Source organism: Lagopus leucura, unplaced genomic scaffold (genome assembly GCF_019238085.1).
Source record: "Lagopus leucura isolate 7727_CA_CO unplaced genomic scaffold, USGS_WTPT01 Super-Scaffold_100157, whole genome shotgun sequence".
NCBI classification, from domain to species: Eukaryota; Metazoa; Chordata; class Aves; order Galliformes; family Phasianidae; genus Lagopus; species Lagopus leucura.
Window position 1 is genome coordinate 33,643,309 of NW_024962334.1, and position 14,478 is coordinate 33,657,786.

The 14,478-nt window shown below is 40.0% G+C and overlaps 1 protein-coding gene across 3 annotated transcripts in view; it reads left to right on the forward strand.

Moving 5' to 3' along the window:
- The first annotated feature begins 1,605 nt into the window (after positions 1-1,605).
- Positions 1,606-14,478, forward strand: part of ARMC3 (armadillo repeat containing 3) — a 57,325-nt gene continuing 44,452 nt past the window's right edge. For 2 of the 3 annotated variants that reach the window (XM_042888753.1, XM_042888754.1), the window contains exons 1-2: positions 1,606-1,657; positions 9,759-9,807. In XM_042888753.1, coding sequence (XP_042744687.1) covers positions 9,760-9,807 — 48 coding nt within the window. In that variant the 5' untranslated portion in view covers positions 1,606-1,657; position 9,759. Of the gene's footprint in view, positions 1,658-9,758; positions 9,808-11,106; positions 11,140-14,478 lie in introns of those variants that run through there. The other variant, XM_042888756.1, reaches the window with a different exon arrangement.

Genomic DNA, 14,478 nt, shown 5'->3' on the forward strand with positions numbered 1-14,478 from the left:
TATTTTTGTGTTATTATAAATTATATTTCAATAAAATATTTCTGTCATTTGTGAATATTTTTCAGATTATAAATTCTCATGGCATGTTGTAACGATTCTCCTTAGTCCCCTTCCTTTGCTTCCTCATTAGTATGTTGTTCTTAATGACAGTGTTGGACTATTTTCACAAAAATAAATTAAACATATTTTTTTTCTTGATCTATCTGTGATTACGACAAAGAACAATAAAAAAAATCCTGCATTTATATGGCTGTCACGGTGCTTGACTGCCTCTACCCATGGCAAACAGATAAAAACAAAGACAAAAGATAATCTCTGCAAAATTCATTTCCACTGTATAGTAATACCCCATTTATTTAGACTGTGGAGCAGGTAAGTGCCCACAGTGTGCTCATAGTGCTTACCTTCCAGCCGCACAACCAAATAGAAAATGACACTGGACTGAGGAACACGGAAGGGATGTGCTCAAATCTCACCCAGCGTGGAGTCAAAATGCCACATAAGCACACGCTCCTGGAGGTGCTTCTGGCTGCTGAAGGCTAGGCATGTAATCATGGCATGAATAACATCTGGGCAAGAGAGAAGAGTGCTCATCTCTCTCCAGGTCATCTGCTGTTGTCCTTGCTCCCTACTGCCTGTATGCTAGTCACAGTACAGATGCACATTCATAATTTTTGTGAGATGGTGCTGGTTATGAGCATGAGAATCTTTAACCTTCAAGTAACTGAACACGTTGTTCCAGGACTGCCTTGAAATAGTGATCATGGACCTTATTACCACAACCCTCTTCTTTCACATTCTTCGTTAACAATTATCATTTATTTGACTGTTCATATGGAAATAAAGAAAAAATACAACGAAGAAGGGAGACTGGCTGCTTCAAATACAATTCTGATCATAAAAATCACCACCACTGAAGATAAGAAGCTATCGTCATGGAGACCATTTTGTTTCTGGCTAGCTCATCCCAGATAGCAACTAAGCATCCACCAGCTCCTTGCTTATTACCCACTGCCAGTGGGATGGGAGAATGCACTGGAAAAGCATACAGATACAGATAGTTCAGCAAGTGAAGGAAGAAAAGTAAAAAATCAATGCAAAAACAATAATTCAGCACTTCTCACATGGAGACCAGCCAGTTTGCAGGCCAATTTCAGACAGAAATCATGCAGTTCAGTGTGATTACTCCTGTCTGTTAGACCCAGGTCAATATGAAAGGCTTTCGCTTTCCAGTGGCGGTGCTGATCAGTCTCGATACATTTTCAGTGGGAGTGGTGATGCTAGAAGTGGATGAGGAAAAATAAATCACAGGAGGGAGTTAATAGCAGCTATAATTTCTTTACATACGATTACCTAATTTTTAGTTCTAAAAAGAATTACATTCGCCCATTTCCGCTTGCTGTCCACCGACAACCTGGAGCGGTCGAACGGGCAGACACGAAGCCGGAGGCACCATCGGCCTCCTCAGCGGCCGTCCCGCTTTCCCGCCCGCCGCAGCGCGCATGCGCCGCAGCCGTCTCCTAGCAACGGGGAAACTGCGGCGCTGGCCGCTGCGGCGCGATCGCCCCCGGGCGGTGCGAGGGGCCGGGGTGCCCGAGGGCAGAAGGGCGGAGCGGCGGAAAACGGCCCGCTAAGGCTCGGGCGTCTTCAGCTCCAAGTAAGCAGAAATAACGCGTTTGTGGAAGTAGCGGTGAGAGTCTTAAACTCGGAACAGCAACGGGGGAGGTTTCGGCCCGGCCGCGTCTTGCGCTGAGGCCGCTGTTGGGGGCGGTGGAGTGCGGAGCTCTGGGTGGCAGTGTGGTTCGTGCCCGCCCCGACACGGCCGGGAGCCTCCAGAAATTACGGGACAGAGTTTAAAAACACCGAAGCCTGGGTTAGTTTTTAGCTTGAGAGCGTAGGTTAAAGTTTCCTTCAGCCACAGCCGAAACCAGCAGCTCAGTGCCTGCTTGGGCAGCACCTCTCCTGGAAGGAAAGCGGGCGCTGTTGCAAGATTTACAACGGAGCTGTAGAGCTTATATAGCTATCGGACTTATGTAGAATTCCTCTGAAACAGTAACGTGACAGGTATGAGGCCTGAAATAGCATGGACAGTAAACGAGAGGGGAAAAAAAGTAGAATAAAACTTCACATACAGAAGATTTACCCAAAAGAACGCTAACAGGTTGTTAGGGAGAAAATCTCAGCCTGTTTGATGGTGCTTCAGAGGTATGGGATGTATCTGCAGGCAGGACCTCCAAGACCCAGTGTGGGTTTGCTCACAGAGGAGCATCACTGGTGTGAGAGAACTCTTGTAACCTTACTGCTGATTGGAATTATCATCTGTATAACACTTTAAATGCTGTATTATCTTAACCAGTGGAAGGTAAGCACAGCTGCTTTCTGTTATTTGTTGGCTGTGAGCAAGCTATCTTTCTCACCTTTGCTGATGGAAATACCAGCATGTTTAGGATTTTTATCGCTGCTGCCATTTTCTGATTATCTCATGTTCTGCTGCTATGGTGAGTGCCAAGATGGGCCTCTGAATCCTTACAGCTCCTACTGCTGTCTGCATACCTACTGTGTGTACTTCTACCTTACACTGTAATAGACCTTTTCTTTTACTGCTCTATTAAAATATTACAGGCTAATTAGTGAGGATTTAAAATTAAATAACACTCTATTTTTCTAAACTTAAAGATCACAAGTGTGGTAATGACACCATTGAGATGCTTCCAATGCATGCAGGGAGGTGTAAGTACAATTTTGTACAACACAGGAGAGGCTTCATCTCCGGTGCTCTGGTCAGCTGAGGCCAGCTGTGCTTTCAAGAGGTTCTGTTATAAATAAATTTGGGAAGGATTTCAAAATTAAAAGAGGGGAGATTTAGATTGGATATAAAGAAGAAGGTGTTTTTTTTTACGATAAGAGTGGTGAGGCACTGGCACAGGTTGCCCAGGGAGGTGGTGGATGCCCCATCCCTGGAGACACCCAAGGTCAGGCTGGATGGGGCTCTGAGTATCTGATCCAGTGTAGGTGTCCCTGTTCATTGCAGGGGAGTTGGGCCAGGTGACCTTCAAGTTGGCTTTTTCAACTCAAATGGTTCTATGAAAAGACTTGCAAGGATGATGTGGGTAATAAAGAGTTGGGTGTTTTGGAGGACATTAGAAGAGCTCGTTAACCTGACCAAATGAAGGTAGAGTTATATTTGTCATCTTTAAATCTATTTTGTTTGTACTGCATATGAATGTTATAGTATGTAGTATGAGTAGAGTATAGGTAATATATGATATGTAGTAGAATTATTTAGGACTATATAGGATGTATAGAATATAGTAAATATATACTGTGTAGTATAAATATTTAGTAATCTACAAAAATATTTTGTCATGTGCTGGGAAAGTGAGAAATTGACGAAAGCTCAAACACAACACAGATATACAGTAAACTATACTAAAACAAACAAACAAAATCTGTAATTGTCTGAGCAATAACTTGTGCAGCAGCTTTTCAATGAGAGGAGTGGGAACAAAATACCCACTTTTTTAAGTTATAGCATTGGAGTTTTCTGGTGGGATTAATGTGGTACATGTGGCAGGCAGGATTGAATCCAGTCAGTTAGATTGCCACTTTCAACTCTGTAATGTCCCTATGAAACTGATAGAGGGAAACATTCATTTTGAGACGTGCATTGGTACAGCTGCTTAAAATCTTGAGTGTATTTAATTTTTACTTATTTTTAAGATATGTTTCTTCCTAAGGCAGACCTCTTTGACTTCTGTATGAGAAATATCCAACTGTCATTGTTCAGAAAATGGTAACCTCTCTCTTTCTCCTCTGTCTCTTTTTTTTTTTTTTTTTTTTTTTGGATTAAGTCAATTTTTCTTAGACAGTTTCTCAGGGGATGAGGGATTTCACTGAGTCTCAGTGAGACCTTTAAAATCACACACATAATTTCTAAAAATCTCCTTCATAGGAGTTGTCACAGCTTGGATTCTCCAAGGATAGACCCCAGGTTTGATATTACTTAATATGTTCATTATAACTTGGAAATGAGCAATAACATGGAGAAATCAAAATTTTCTACTGAGATAAGATAGTTTCTGTTAATTAAGATGATTGCTAGAAATGTCTGAGAGCTATTCTGCAGTTAGGTGAGTGGATAAAACTGCAACAGATGAAATTAGTTGTTGATACATGGGATGTAATTTGCACAGGCAGGAATATTTGGAACAATGCACTTTTCAGTAGTAAACCTGAATTAACTATAATCTGTTGAGGGAATGACCTGTTTACCATATGTGGATAGCTTAGTGAAAATCTTCGCTGGAGAAATTGGGTAATAATTAATCCTCAAAAAAGGCGTAATGTCACTGTAATAAATCAGTAGTGTTCTAGAATTGATTGTGGTATTCCAGATAAGGTTAATCATATCTGAGAAGGAAAGATTTAACAGTCACAGAGGGGCTCTGGGACAAGAAGCAAATACGTCTGGAAAAGCTATATGGAAAAAATAATTAAGACAGCTTAGAAAGGTGATAAATCAGAATGTACAGGGAACCATAAAAGAAAGTAGAGAGGATCAAGGCAGGGCATCTTGTGACTAAATTTGTACTACATGAATGTGGGATTGTTGTATTGAATTGAGTAACACGTTTATCCTGTTTGCATATTTTTTAAGCCTGAGGAGTAGTTGCTTATGAAGTACACTTGACAATCGGACCGGCGCCACAGTGTGCCATAGAATGAAGAGCAGAGGTTTAAACGTTTATGTGGTCACTAAAAATAGGTACTATTGGTAGAAAGAGCATACCAACTTGTTGTCTGAACATCTTACTGTGGGGAAATAAAAACCCATTACAGATGGAGAAAAACTGACTTTTGGGATTGATTTCACGCGTTTATCAGATATGTATCTGGAAGTAGCAGACTGATCTACCATGGAAAACTTCTTACCAGTGTATTTTATTCTGAGTCCTGTCAGTTGCTTTGTGATTTGCTATCATGTTTGTTAATTCCTGTTACTTCATTTTATGCACATTCATGCACTGTCTCTTGCATTGTACAAATTGATAATACATTGTGTCTCTTCAGCTTAGAGTCACAACAGGAGGGAAATACTCCTTATACTCCTTAGGGCACCTCTGACCGGACACCAAGCAGTTAAGCTTTAGAAAACAGCAAGTGTGGTTCTTGGACAGCACAAAAACAGGTAGTTTTGTTGGAGTCTGACAGGCCTGGTATCTTTCTTTAGTTCTTTTTCTTTCCTCTGGCTGAGAGGAATAGGATAAATAGGAAGAAGGAGATGTGATAGTACTTGCAGGAGTGCAAAGCTAGACATTCTGTTCTACCTCCTAAAGGGAGATGTTAAAGCTTCTATGATTTGGAAAAAAAGCAAGTGTTAAAAAGCCGGGGAAGATCTCATCATTGTCTATAAATACCAAAAGGGAAAACAAACAAGTCGTATTTAGGCTCTTTTTAGTGGTGCCCAAAGCCAGAACAAGAGGCAGCGAACACAAACTGGAATAAAAGGTGTTCTGTTTACATCAGGAAGTACTTCTGTGCTGTGTGGGTGGCAGAGCACTGGCATGGGCTGCTCATAGAGGCTGTGGGTTCTCCTCCTGAGGACTTGGCTGGACACAAGCCTGAGCATTCTGCTTTGGATGGCCCTGCTCCAGCAGGGTTTTGGGCCAGATGGACACAGAGGGCCTGTGGATCTTGGCCATGCTGTGTTTCTATGACCGTGCACAGATAGTAGTAATGCAGCTTCAGACTTAGAGCCTAAGTCTAGAGTCTGTCAAATCCCAAAGTGGATCACGTAATAAGTAACTAATTGGAAACTATTCTTAAATCCTTCTTTGCTCTGCTTTTCCATGGGAGTAATTGTTTTCAGAAGGGAAAAAAGCCCTTGCTTCCTTGACGAAAGAGATTGGTTCCACAGCTGTCTATGTCTCGAACTTAGTCTTGTACATCTCCTATCTTCCTAGCATTTGGTGTGTGTCAGGTCTTCGGTTGTTGTGTCAGTTATTTAAGATTTTAGAAGGCAGAAGATGCAAATGGATCATGTAATGTTTTGTAAATGCTTTGTTTGACTTAAAAATCACAAAATAATATGACCTCTACTTGTATGCAGCAGGACTGTGACAGTGTCAATATGTACCCCATGCAGTAAAGGAAGCATTTATAGGATTTTAATATTTTGACCAGTACAACCACCGTAAGATTTTTCTCATATTTCAAAGTGTGATCTATGTTATAAAATCTTTTGTTAATTGCTTTACCTTTTTTATTTATACTATCCATATAATCCATAATCTGGTGATTAAAGTAGCCCAACACCTCCCTGGTGAACAAGTGTACTGATGGAAAACAAGTTGAGAGTCCAGTGATACTCCTGTTGTATTGTTTCTGTGGTGTTTTTTTGTTTTGTGGTGTTTTGTTTTTTATTTATTCTTTTTAGAAAAGTCAATTGTCAAAGAACTTGGTTAATCACGTTGGGTAATGCTGCTTCTCTGAAAGAGTGGTCAGGCACTGCAATGGGCTGCCCAGGGGGGTGGTGGAGTCACCGACCCTGGAGGCGTTCAAGGAACGTTTGGACGTTGTGTAGAGGGACATGGTTGGTGAGGACTATTGGTGATTGGTGGACGGTTGGACTGGATGGTCTTGTAGGTCTTTTTCAACCTTGGTGTTTCTGTGATTCTGTAATCCAATAAAGCAGTTATCTGTAGTTAAAAGCAGCAATGCTTAATGTCTTGGAAGCCTAATTTATTTATCTTAGTATAGTGACTAGAAATAGGTGGCTACCTTAGGTTTGTGGTGTAGGAAGCAATTCACACTAGCAGGGAAGTTCCTAGAGTAAACCAATGAAAGGAAGTAAGCACAGGAATAATGGTCATCATTATCTGAAGATCTGATGCTTAAAATCTGCTCTACTGGGCTTCTGCAAGAAATCTTATGAAAAATGAAGTAACTTTTCCTTATTTTGTTTGAAGTGCTGGGTCATCATGCAACAGCCAGAAGGTTTGAGGGTTCAACTTTTGAACTAAAAAGTCCACATTCATGACCTTCCTTTGAATTATTTTCCACTCATGGGTCAAATGTTCTAGTCACAGAGATGTTACCAGAAACTGTTCCTTCAGCCACGTTCAATAATACAAGGCAGCTGTGTTATATCACGTGCCTAGTTCTGCTCGTGCACAGTCTACTGTGATAGCATCAACCAGATCTAGCCTGGCATGTGGATTCATGTGGAGAAACAGGGTGAAATATTTATCTCACTCATTTGAATTGTCAGCAGCATAAATGTCAATATATGAGCTAGCAACTCTAGGTTTCATTTTTGGTCAGAGAAAACAACGGTCATTTTTGAAGGTGTGATTCACCTGACCAATTTTAGACACTGACCTTAGGATGATCTGCCTTAATGGCTGTTGGATGTACAGACTAGATCTCCATCCATTATTAAGGAGAGCGACTAGCTTAAGTACTGATGCCTAATTTAGTTCTGGTCCTACAAAAAAGCTGGAGGCCCTTCTGAAATTTGGAGTGAACAGTGGGAGAGTTTTGGGGACTGTCGTTTTGGAAAGAAGATGTAGTTAGACCTCATGTCTGCCTTAATGGCTGGGAGACAGCATCTGATCGTATTGCTGCACTGAGGAGGGCTGGGAGCAGGGAAAAACATGGCTGTTTATCTGGCACTGAAATCAGTACGTTCCAGGTGAAGGACGGGAAGTGGCACTGAATGATAGCTCCATAGACTGCTCAGCTGTGCACTGCCTACACCTGTTAATCAGTTGTAAATAGAGTTTTAGGTTTTAAGTGTTTTCAGGTAACATAAACCCAACATTTAATTGCATTAAAAATATAAATCCCACTAAAATTTTGTCTGATTTAAAAATATTTAGAATAATGAACTGAGTGAATGATATGCATTCTATACGCAGTTATAGAGAGAAGTTGACTTATGGACCATAACCTTTAAGTATGTGTATTCAATACAGAAGATGCATTTCTAGTGTTTAATATATTCTAGAATACTGTTGCCTCATAGCAGTTGTTGTCTCACTAAAGGCAGAATACAAAGAGCTTTATGGGGACCAAGCTCAACTACAGTTGTTGGCAGAGTACATTGAAATCCAGCACAGAACTGCAGTAGAGAAATAGACTGAAAGGCATAATCCATGGTAATTATCCAGTTGCCTGTGCTTGTTGCTGCATGTGATATGCCCTTTTCAGTATTACTGAGGAACCAAATGCTTCTGAGCATAGGGAGCAACACACAAATTCCTTGAAAATATCTTTGGAAGTTGGATGCGCTTATAAAGCATGAAGAAATGCATGCTAAGAGCTTTGGTCATTCACAGTGTTAGAATATGTACAGTATTTGAATCTGTGAACATTAGTTGCACAACACTTCCTCTTATATGTTAATTGGTCCCTAGCCAAAACTGCAATTTTGAAACACTGAATTGTTCTGTGTCTGTGCGTTTGTACTTGTATATGTGCATGAGTGGAAAGGAGATTGGAACTGAAAAATCTCCGGTCTTATGAGTCTTCCGATCAAGGCTACAATTAGGGACCTGCCTACAAAGTTCTAAACTTCAGATCCGCGTTTAGGATGTGCTTCTCAGCTGGATTCATTACTGCTGTGCTGTAGTTTGTTGGGGAGGCCAGTAGAGGACCAGCACCTGAAAAAGTCCAGAGGATTCAAGAGCTCCAAAGTTTCAAGAACCACAATAAACTGTAGCCCTGACTTTTGTAATCAGCCAAGCTACAGATCTTGTTGTGCTAGATGATTATCTCTTGTTGCACTGCAAGAAGCTGTCAGGCTAGGACTGGCTACAGGTGATAGCGTGCTTTCCCCTTGAGAACTACTGAGTTGTTTTTAAGGGATATTAAGAGTGCATGTTTTGTTTTTACATGGTGTTAAAACTAAGTTTGGCATAACTTGGGCTATGTTCTCTGCAATGTTAGTGCTAGTGGGTCACTTTGTGCTTTACTTTTTGCCTGCAGCTTAACTGCAAGGCTCTCAGATGAAGTTTTGCAAGCCACGTGAAATTGGGTCCACATGAGGTTATTACATCCATATGCTTCAGAAGCTGCTATTAGTTGCAGCTGAGTAGGTCTTCTAGGTTCACTTGTATGTGTGCTAGTACGAAAAAAGCAGAAGACAGAACCTGGTGTAATATTTTTTTAAAAAAGTTGTATTAAAATCAGTGAAAATTATACCATGCAAAACTGTTCCTTTGTGCCCACAGACCTGATTTTTGTCCTCTGTTAAATATGGACAGAGAATCTGAATTGAATTTGAAATCCTTTTTCAAGGGAGAACTCATCTGTTCATTCTACAGCTGTATAGAATGTTGGCCAGCATATAATGTATAGGCAAACATAGGGAAATAGCCTGTTCTTGTGTGATTTATAGATGCAGTCAAAACTGACTTACAAAAGTGCACGTCTTGTTTATCTGTACCACATGACAGCTTGAGCCTGGGACGTCTTGCATCTTTCCTTTTAGCTAGGTGTTTTTTTGATAGATACCTTTTAGCAAATGTGTTCAAGCGTTAGAAAGTTTGTTGTGTTGCACAAATGAAACGTTACTGTTTGAAGGCATGGCTTTCTGTACAGAAATTACGGTGTCAATGAATTGTTCCAGTTGATTAGATGGGGCAAATGAATGAGAAGGTCAGTCTTAAAGTTTTCCTAAAGCACTGGTAAACTGATTCGTGAAGCAGGTGAGAGTTTGTCTGTTTTATTTTTCATTTTTGTGTTTTTGTTTTTAGAATGGGTAAAAAAGTGAGGAAGGAAGTAGAGCCTCCACCCAAGGATGTGGTAAGTATATAAACTACAGCATGCTATAAAATAAACATTGCACAATTATAGGCCCAGCTCTACCATCCTTACGTAGTTCCTTACTCTCCTAGCTTGCCCACATTATTCTAAATATGTCTTTTAAAGATAATTCTGTTTCTGCTTTTTTTGGACAGCATACAAACCAAACTGACTGATGTGTAGTTCTTTGAGGAGATTGTTGTCTTTGGCAGGCTTTGCAAGTAGTAATATATGAAACAATCCAGGCTTCTTTTTATTTGAGGAGCAGTATTAGTTTTCCATTTGTAAAAATCAAAAGAAGGTGGGAGAGACCTGAAATGTGCTTCTCTTTTGAACTGTGGAACCATTCCCAAGGATGGAAGAGTTAAAAGCCTATATAAATAAGCAGGGTTGTTTTGTTTTTGTTTTTTTTTTTTTTTTTTAACTTAATACAAGAGTTTTACAGATACTTTGAATATATGTAGTATATATTCTGCATCTCTTGCAAAGATATATGGTCTCAAGGAGTAGTTCAGGGTTTTGTTTTTTTGTATCATTGAAAATTGGCACAGTAAGAAGTACTTAGATTTGAAGCCAAATATGGAATAATGATGGTATATGACTACCTTTTTCCCCAAAAAACTGGAGATTAAAGGTCTGACACTAGCTAATGAACACTTTCTGAGGGATTCTCTGACGCTGCGAGGTACAGGGAGATCCAAAAAGAGGTAGAAATTTAAAATATAGAAGTTTTATAAATCTTACTGGTTTATTCAGAAAGAAGTAAGACTGAAACGCTGAACAAACAAAACACAAATTCAGCACCAGGTACTGAATTAGTTAATGAAGAATTGTTTTGTCGGATATTAACAGAAAGAGCACAAAATTAAAGGCAAAGCTCAGTATATGTGGTTTTGTTTTGTTTGTTTTTAAACAACAACAAAAAAAAGGGCTTTCTGAGAGTAAAGGAACTGGAAAAGGTTTTTCAAATGTCATAGCAAAGTTGATCAGCAAAAATGACGTCATGGTGTCAGTGCTAGTTCAACATAAATGATTTTGACCAAGACAGTAGAAGTAGCCATTATGGTTGAATTCAAATGTTCAAAGCCATGATGTCACTGAGGTTTAGTCTGATCTTGCACAATGTATGGGAACCTGAACCTCTGATTGATCACCTGAGGCGAGCGCTGAGTCAGCCATGGGAGCACAGGTGAAGGCAATTCTCCTGTGCTGCCGGAAGGGTGGAGCCTGGCTGCACCTCTCCTAAGGCCCATTTAAGAGCTGACTGCCAGTGGGGAAGGAGCTCTTCTGGAGATCTCTCCCTTGGAGTTTTGCAGTGAGCACAGGATATGGGTAAGCATTCTACCTATTCTGTTTTGTGTAATAACCTACTTAGCCAAACTCTCTGGTATGATTCATAATTATAACATCTATGCATTTATTGATTATACACACAACTATTCTGTGGAAAGCTTAATATTACAAATGTAGTTCATAAGCTCCAATCAATTGTAAATGCTTATGAATGGAGACTTGAGTTAAAACTATAACGAGAGGTGTTAAACTGGCCTAACACTAACCCAAAAAACAAGGACACAAAAGAAGATACATATATCTAAGGCTAATTAAAGCAGACTTGAATAATTAAATTGAATATCTTTGCAGTCTAATAAAAAAGTGAAAAGGCATGATAATGGATGTAGGGCCTACAGATATGCTACCCCCTTCAAAAATAGTAGAAAGAGACTAGTAATCATCTAGAAAATCAATTAGAAACAGGACCTTAGCTCCTGTATTTGGAAGCCACCGTTTAGAGTTTCTGAAGAAAAGACTGGTGCAGCCTTCTACCAGTGCAGTCAACTGTGAATAATGTTAGGAAAGATATTAAACAATTGGGAAAAAAAAAGTAAACTTACGAAAAAGGTTAATAAAGCCACTGAAAAGGAAAGTGTTAGAGTGAACTCCAGATGGCATCTGTGGTTTCTGGCTTAGATACTTACTCTTATTGTACTTCAGGCTAGCATTTCTCTTCTAGCAGTACTATCAGGAGAAAACAACTGAATGTTGTATAGCAAAACAGTATTAAATATGAATATAGATCCTTGATTAGTTTTTACTATCAGCCAGGAGAATCTTCTAGCTGTGAGAGTATTGTTGACACCAATCATGTCAAATCAAATTTCAAACCTTTAAATTTCACCTGGCAGGAAATGAGATGCAGACAAATCACCTGATATATTGGCTATTATTTTCTGATTGATAAACTGCTTATGGAAATGTTACATCTGAGAAAAGAAGCCTTGAGAAAATATGGACAGGTTTATGTAAGAGGGCATTGCGTAATTCTCTGAGAATACATGATACTGCAGATGATAGCTAATCTTTATAGATTTCTAGGAATAGGTAGAAAATACATCTCTTAGCCTAGCCAGTGCTTAGCTGCTTCAGAGAATACTCCTGAGAACACTTTTTTCCTCCCATCTTTTGTATATTGCTTTTTGCTATTATCTGTTTTGGGGGCTGGGTTTCTCCAAGAAAAACAATCATTTGGATGTCCTTCTCACTATGGGTGACCTCAGATGATATTTTAAGCAGAAAAAATGTGTTAGCTTTGGCATAGGTCAGTAAGAACTTTTCATAACCATAGGCTGCTCCAAAAGTAGTGCCTCCTATTTTATGATGTTGGCCCACAGTGTCAGAGGTGGATGTTGGTGGTATGGAAGTAGAGGTTGAGTCTTCCTACCAGTATCCTGTTATGTTTTGTTGCCATGTGACAGATGGCAGCAGAGGGACAGTCTGACAAAATGACATCTGATGTGGTAGTGTGAATGAAGCAAAGGTGTGGAATTGAATTCCTCCATGTGCAGAAAATTGCACCCATTGGCATTCATTGACGCTTGCTGAAGATTTATGGAGACCCAAGAGTGAATGTTAGCACAGTGAGTAGGAGGCTGCTGTATTTCAGCAGTGGTGGCAGTGATATGAAAGACAAGCTGTGTTCTGGGCGACCGTGAAGAGTTTTACAAGCACAGCATGCAGACTCTTGTTTATTGCTGGTGATCATACATAGCTAATGGTGGTGTCTGTGTTGAAAAATAATGTTTTGTAGCTGAAAACTTTCTTTATCAAGTAGTGCTATTGTGCTCTTTATATCTGATGTAGTTTCCATGAAAATAAGTAAGAAGTATTACTTTCAGAGCAACCTATGTAGATAGTGTTTTAAGTTTGTTCTAGTCAACAGTGTTATTTGTTCATCAGTTAGGGCACTTGTGTTAGTAGAAAGCCTAAGGTTGCCACTAGAGAAAATACTGAGATAAAAGAAAGATGTAGCTATCTGTGGATTTCTGAAAATAGCTTCACTTGTGACACTGATGTTAAAAATCAAAGTATGAAGGAACAGAATTGGTATTGTCAGCTCTGGATGGGAACACCTTTTGAGGAATCAATGCCTAAATATTAATTTGACTTGACTTTAGTAAGGCTTTCAACACTATCTTTCATAACATCCCCATAGACAAACTGATGAAGCGTGGACAAGATAAACAGACAGTGATGTGAATTAAAAACTGGCTGAGCTGCTGAACTCTGAGGGTTGTGATCAGCAACGTGAAGCCCAGCTGGAGGCCAGTCGCTCTTGTTGTGCCCCAGAGGTTAACCTCTTCATTAGTGACTTGAGTGACAGGACAGAGTGCGTTTGCGGCAAGTTTACAGACAATATGAAATTGCTGGGAGTGACTGATGCACCGATTGGTTGTGCTGCCATTCAGAAGGTCCTCAAGAGATCAGAGGAATAGAGAAAACAAGAATTTCAGTAAGTTCATTAAAAGCAGGTGCAAAGTAGTAATCTGTACAGACTGGGTGATGACCAGCTGCAAAGCAGCTTTGCAGAAAAGCACTTGGTAGGCAGTAAGTTGACCACGCACTAGTAATGTACACTTACGGCAAAGAAGGCCAGTAACACTGTAGGGTGCAGTAGACAACGTTAGCTTGGCAACTTGTGGGACATGACTGCTATCTTTCACTCAACTTTGGTGAGATCAAATCTGGAGTGCCATGGCCAGTTTGGCGTTCATCCAGTAAGGCAGCCACGTGGACTCACTGCAACAAATCTGGCCAAGGGCCACAAAGATGCTGAAGGGCTTGAAACGTTTGTCTTCTGAGGAGAGGCTGAGAGCTACAACTGTTCAGTCTCGAGAGAAGGCTCTGAGGGGTCTTGTCAATGTGTGTGAACAGCTGATGGAAGGGAACGAAGAACTCAGCCACACTCTTCTCAGTGGCGCTTTCTAGAAGGGTGAAAGGCAATAGGTACAAACTGAAACTCAGGAGGTTCTGTTTAAAGATGGAAAAAAAGCACATCTCTTTTACTAATGGATGATGGAACACCGGTTCATTTCATTCAAAAACAGCTTTTAAAGGATATTTTAGAAAAATAGCATGATTAAACAATAGAATAAGAAGAGATGCATCTTTCAAAAGGTGGGATCAGCCCAAAAATGAGTCTAATAAGAAGGTGCTGTCACATTTCTCAGAGAGTAGGAATGAATCTAATGCCTATACAAATGTATAGATGTAAGACCAGTTCGATTCTGCCTATATGCCAACCTGCAATTAATGTCTAGGACTTATCAATGAATTGTAGTTTATACAATTACCTGTAACATGGGAGGCAAAGAAAATGGGACAACATAGTAA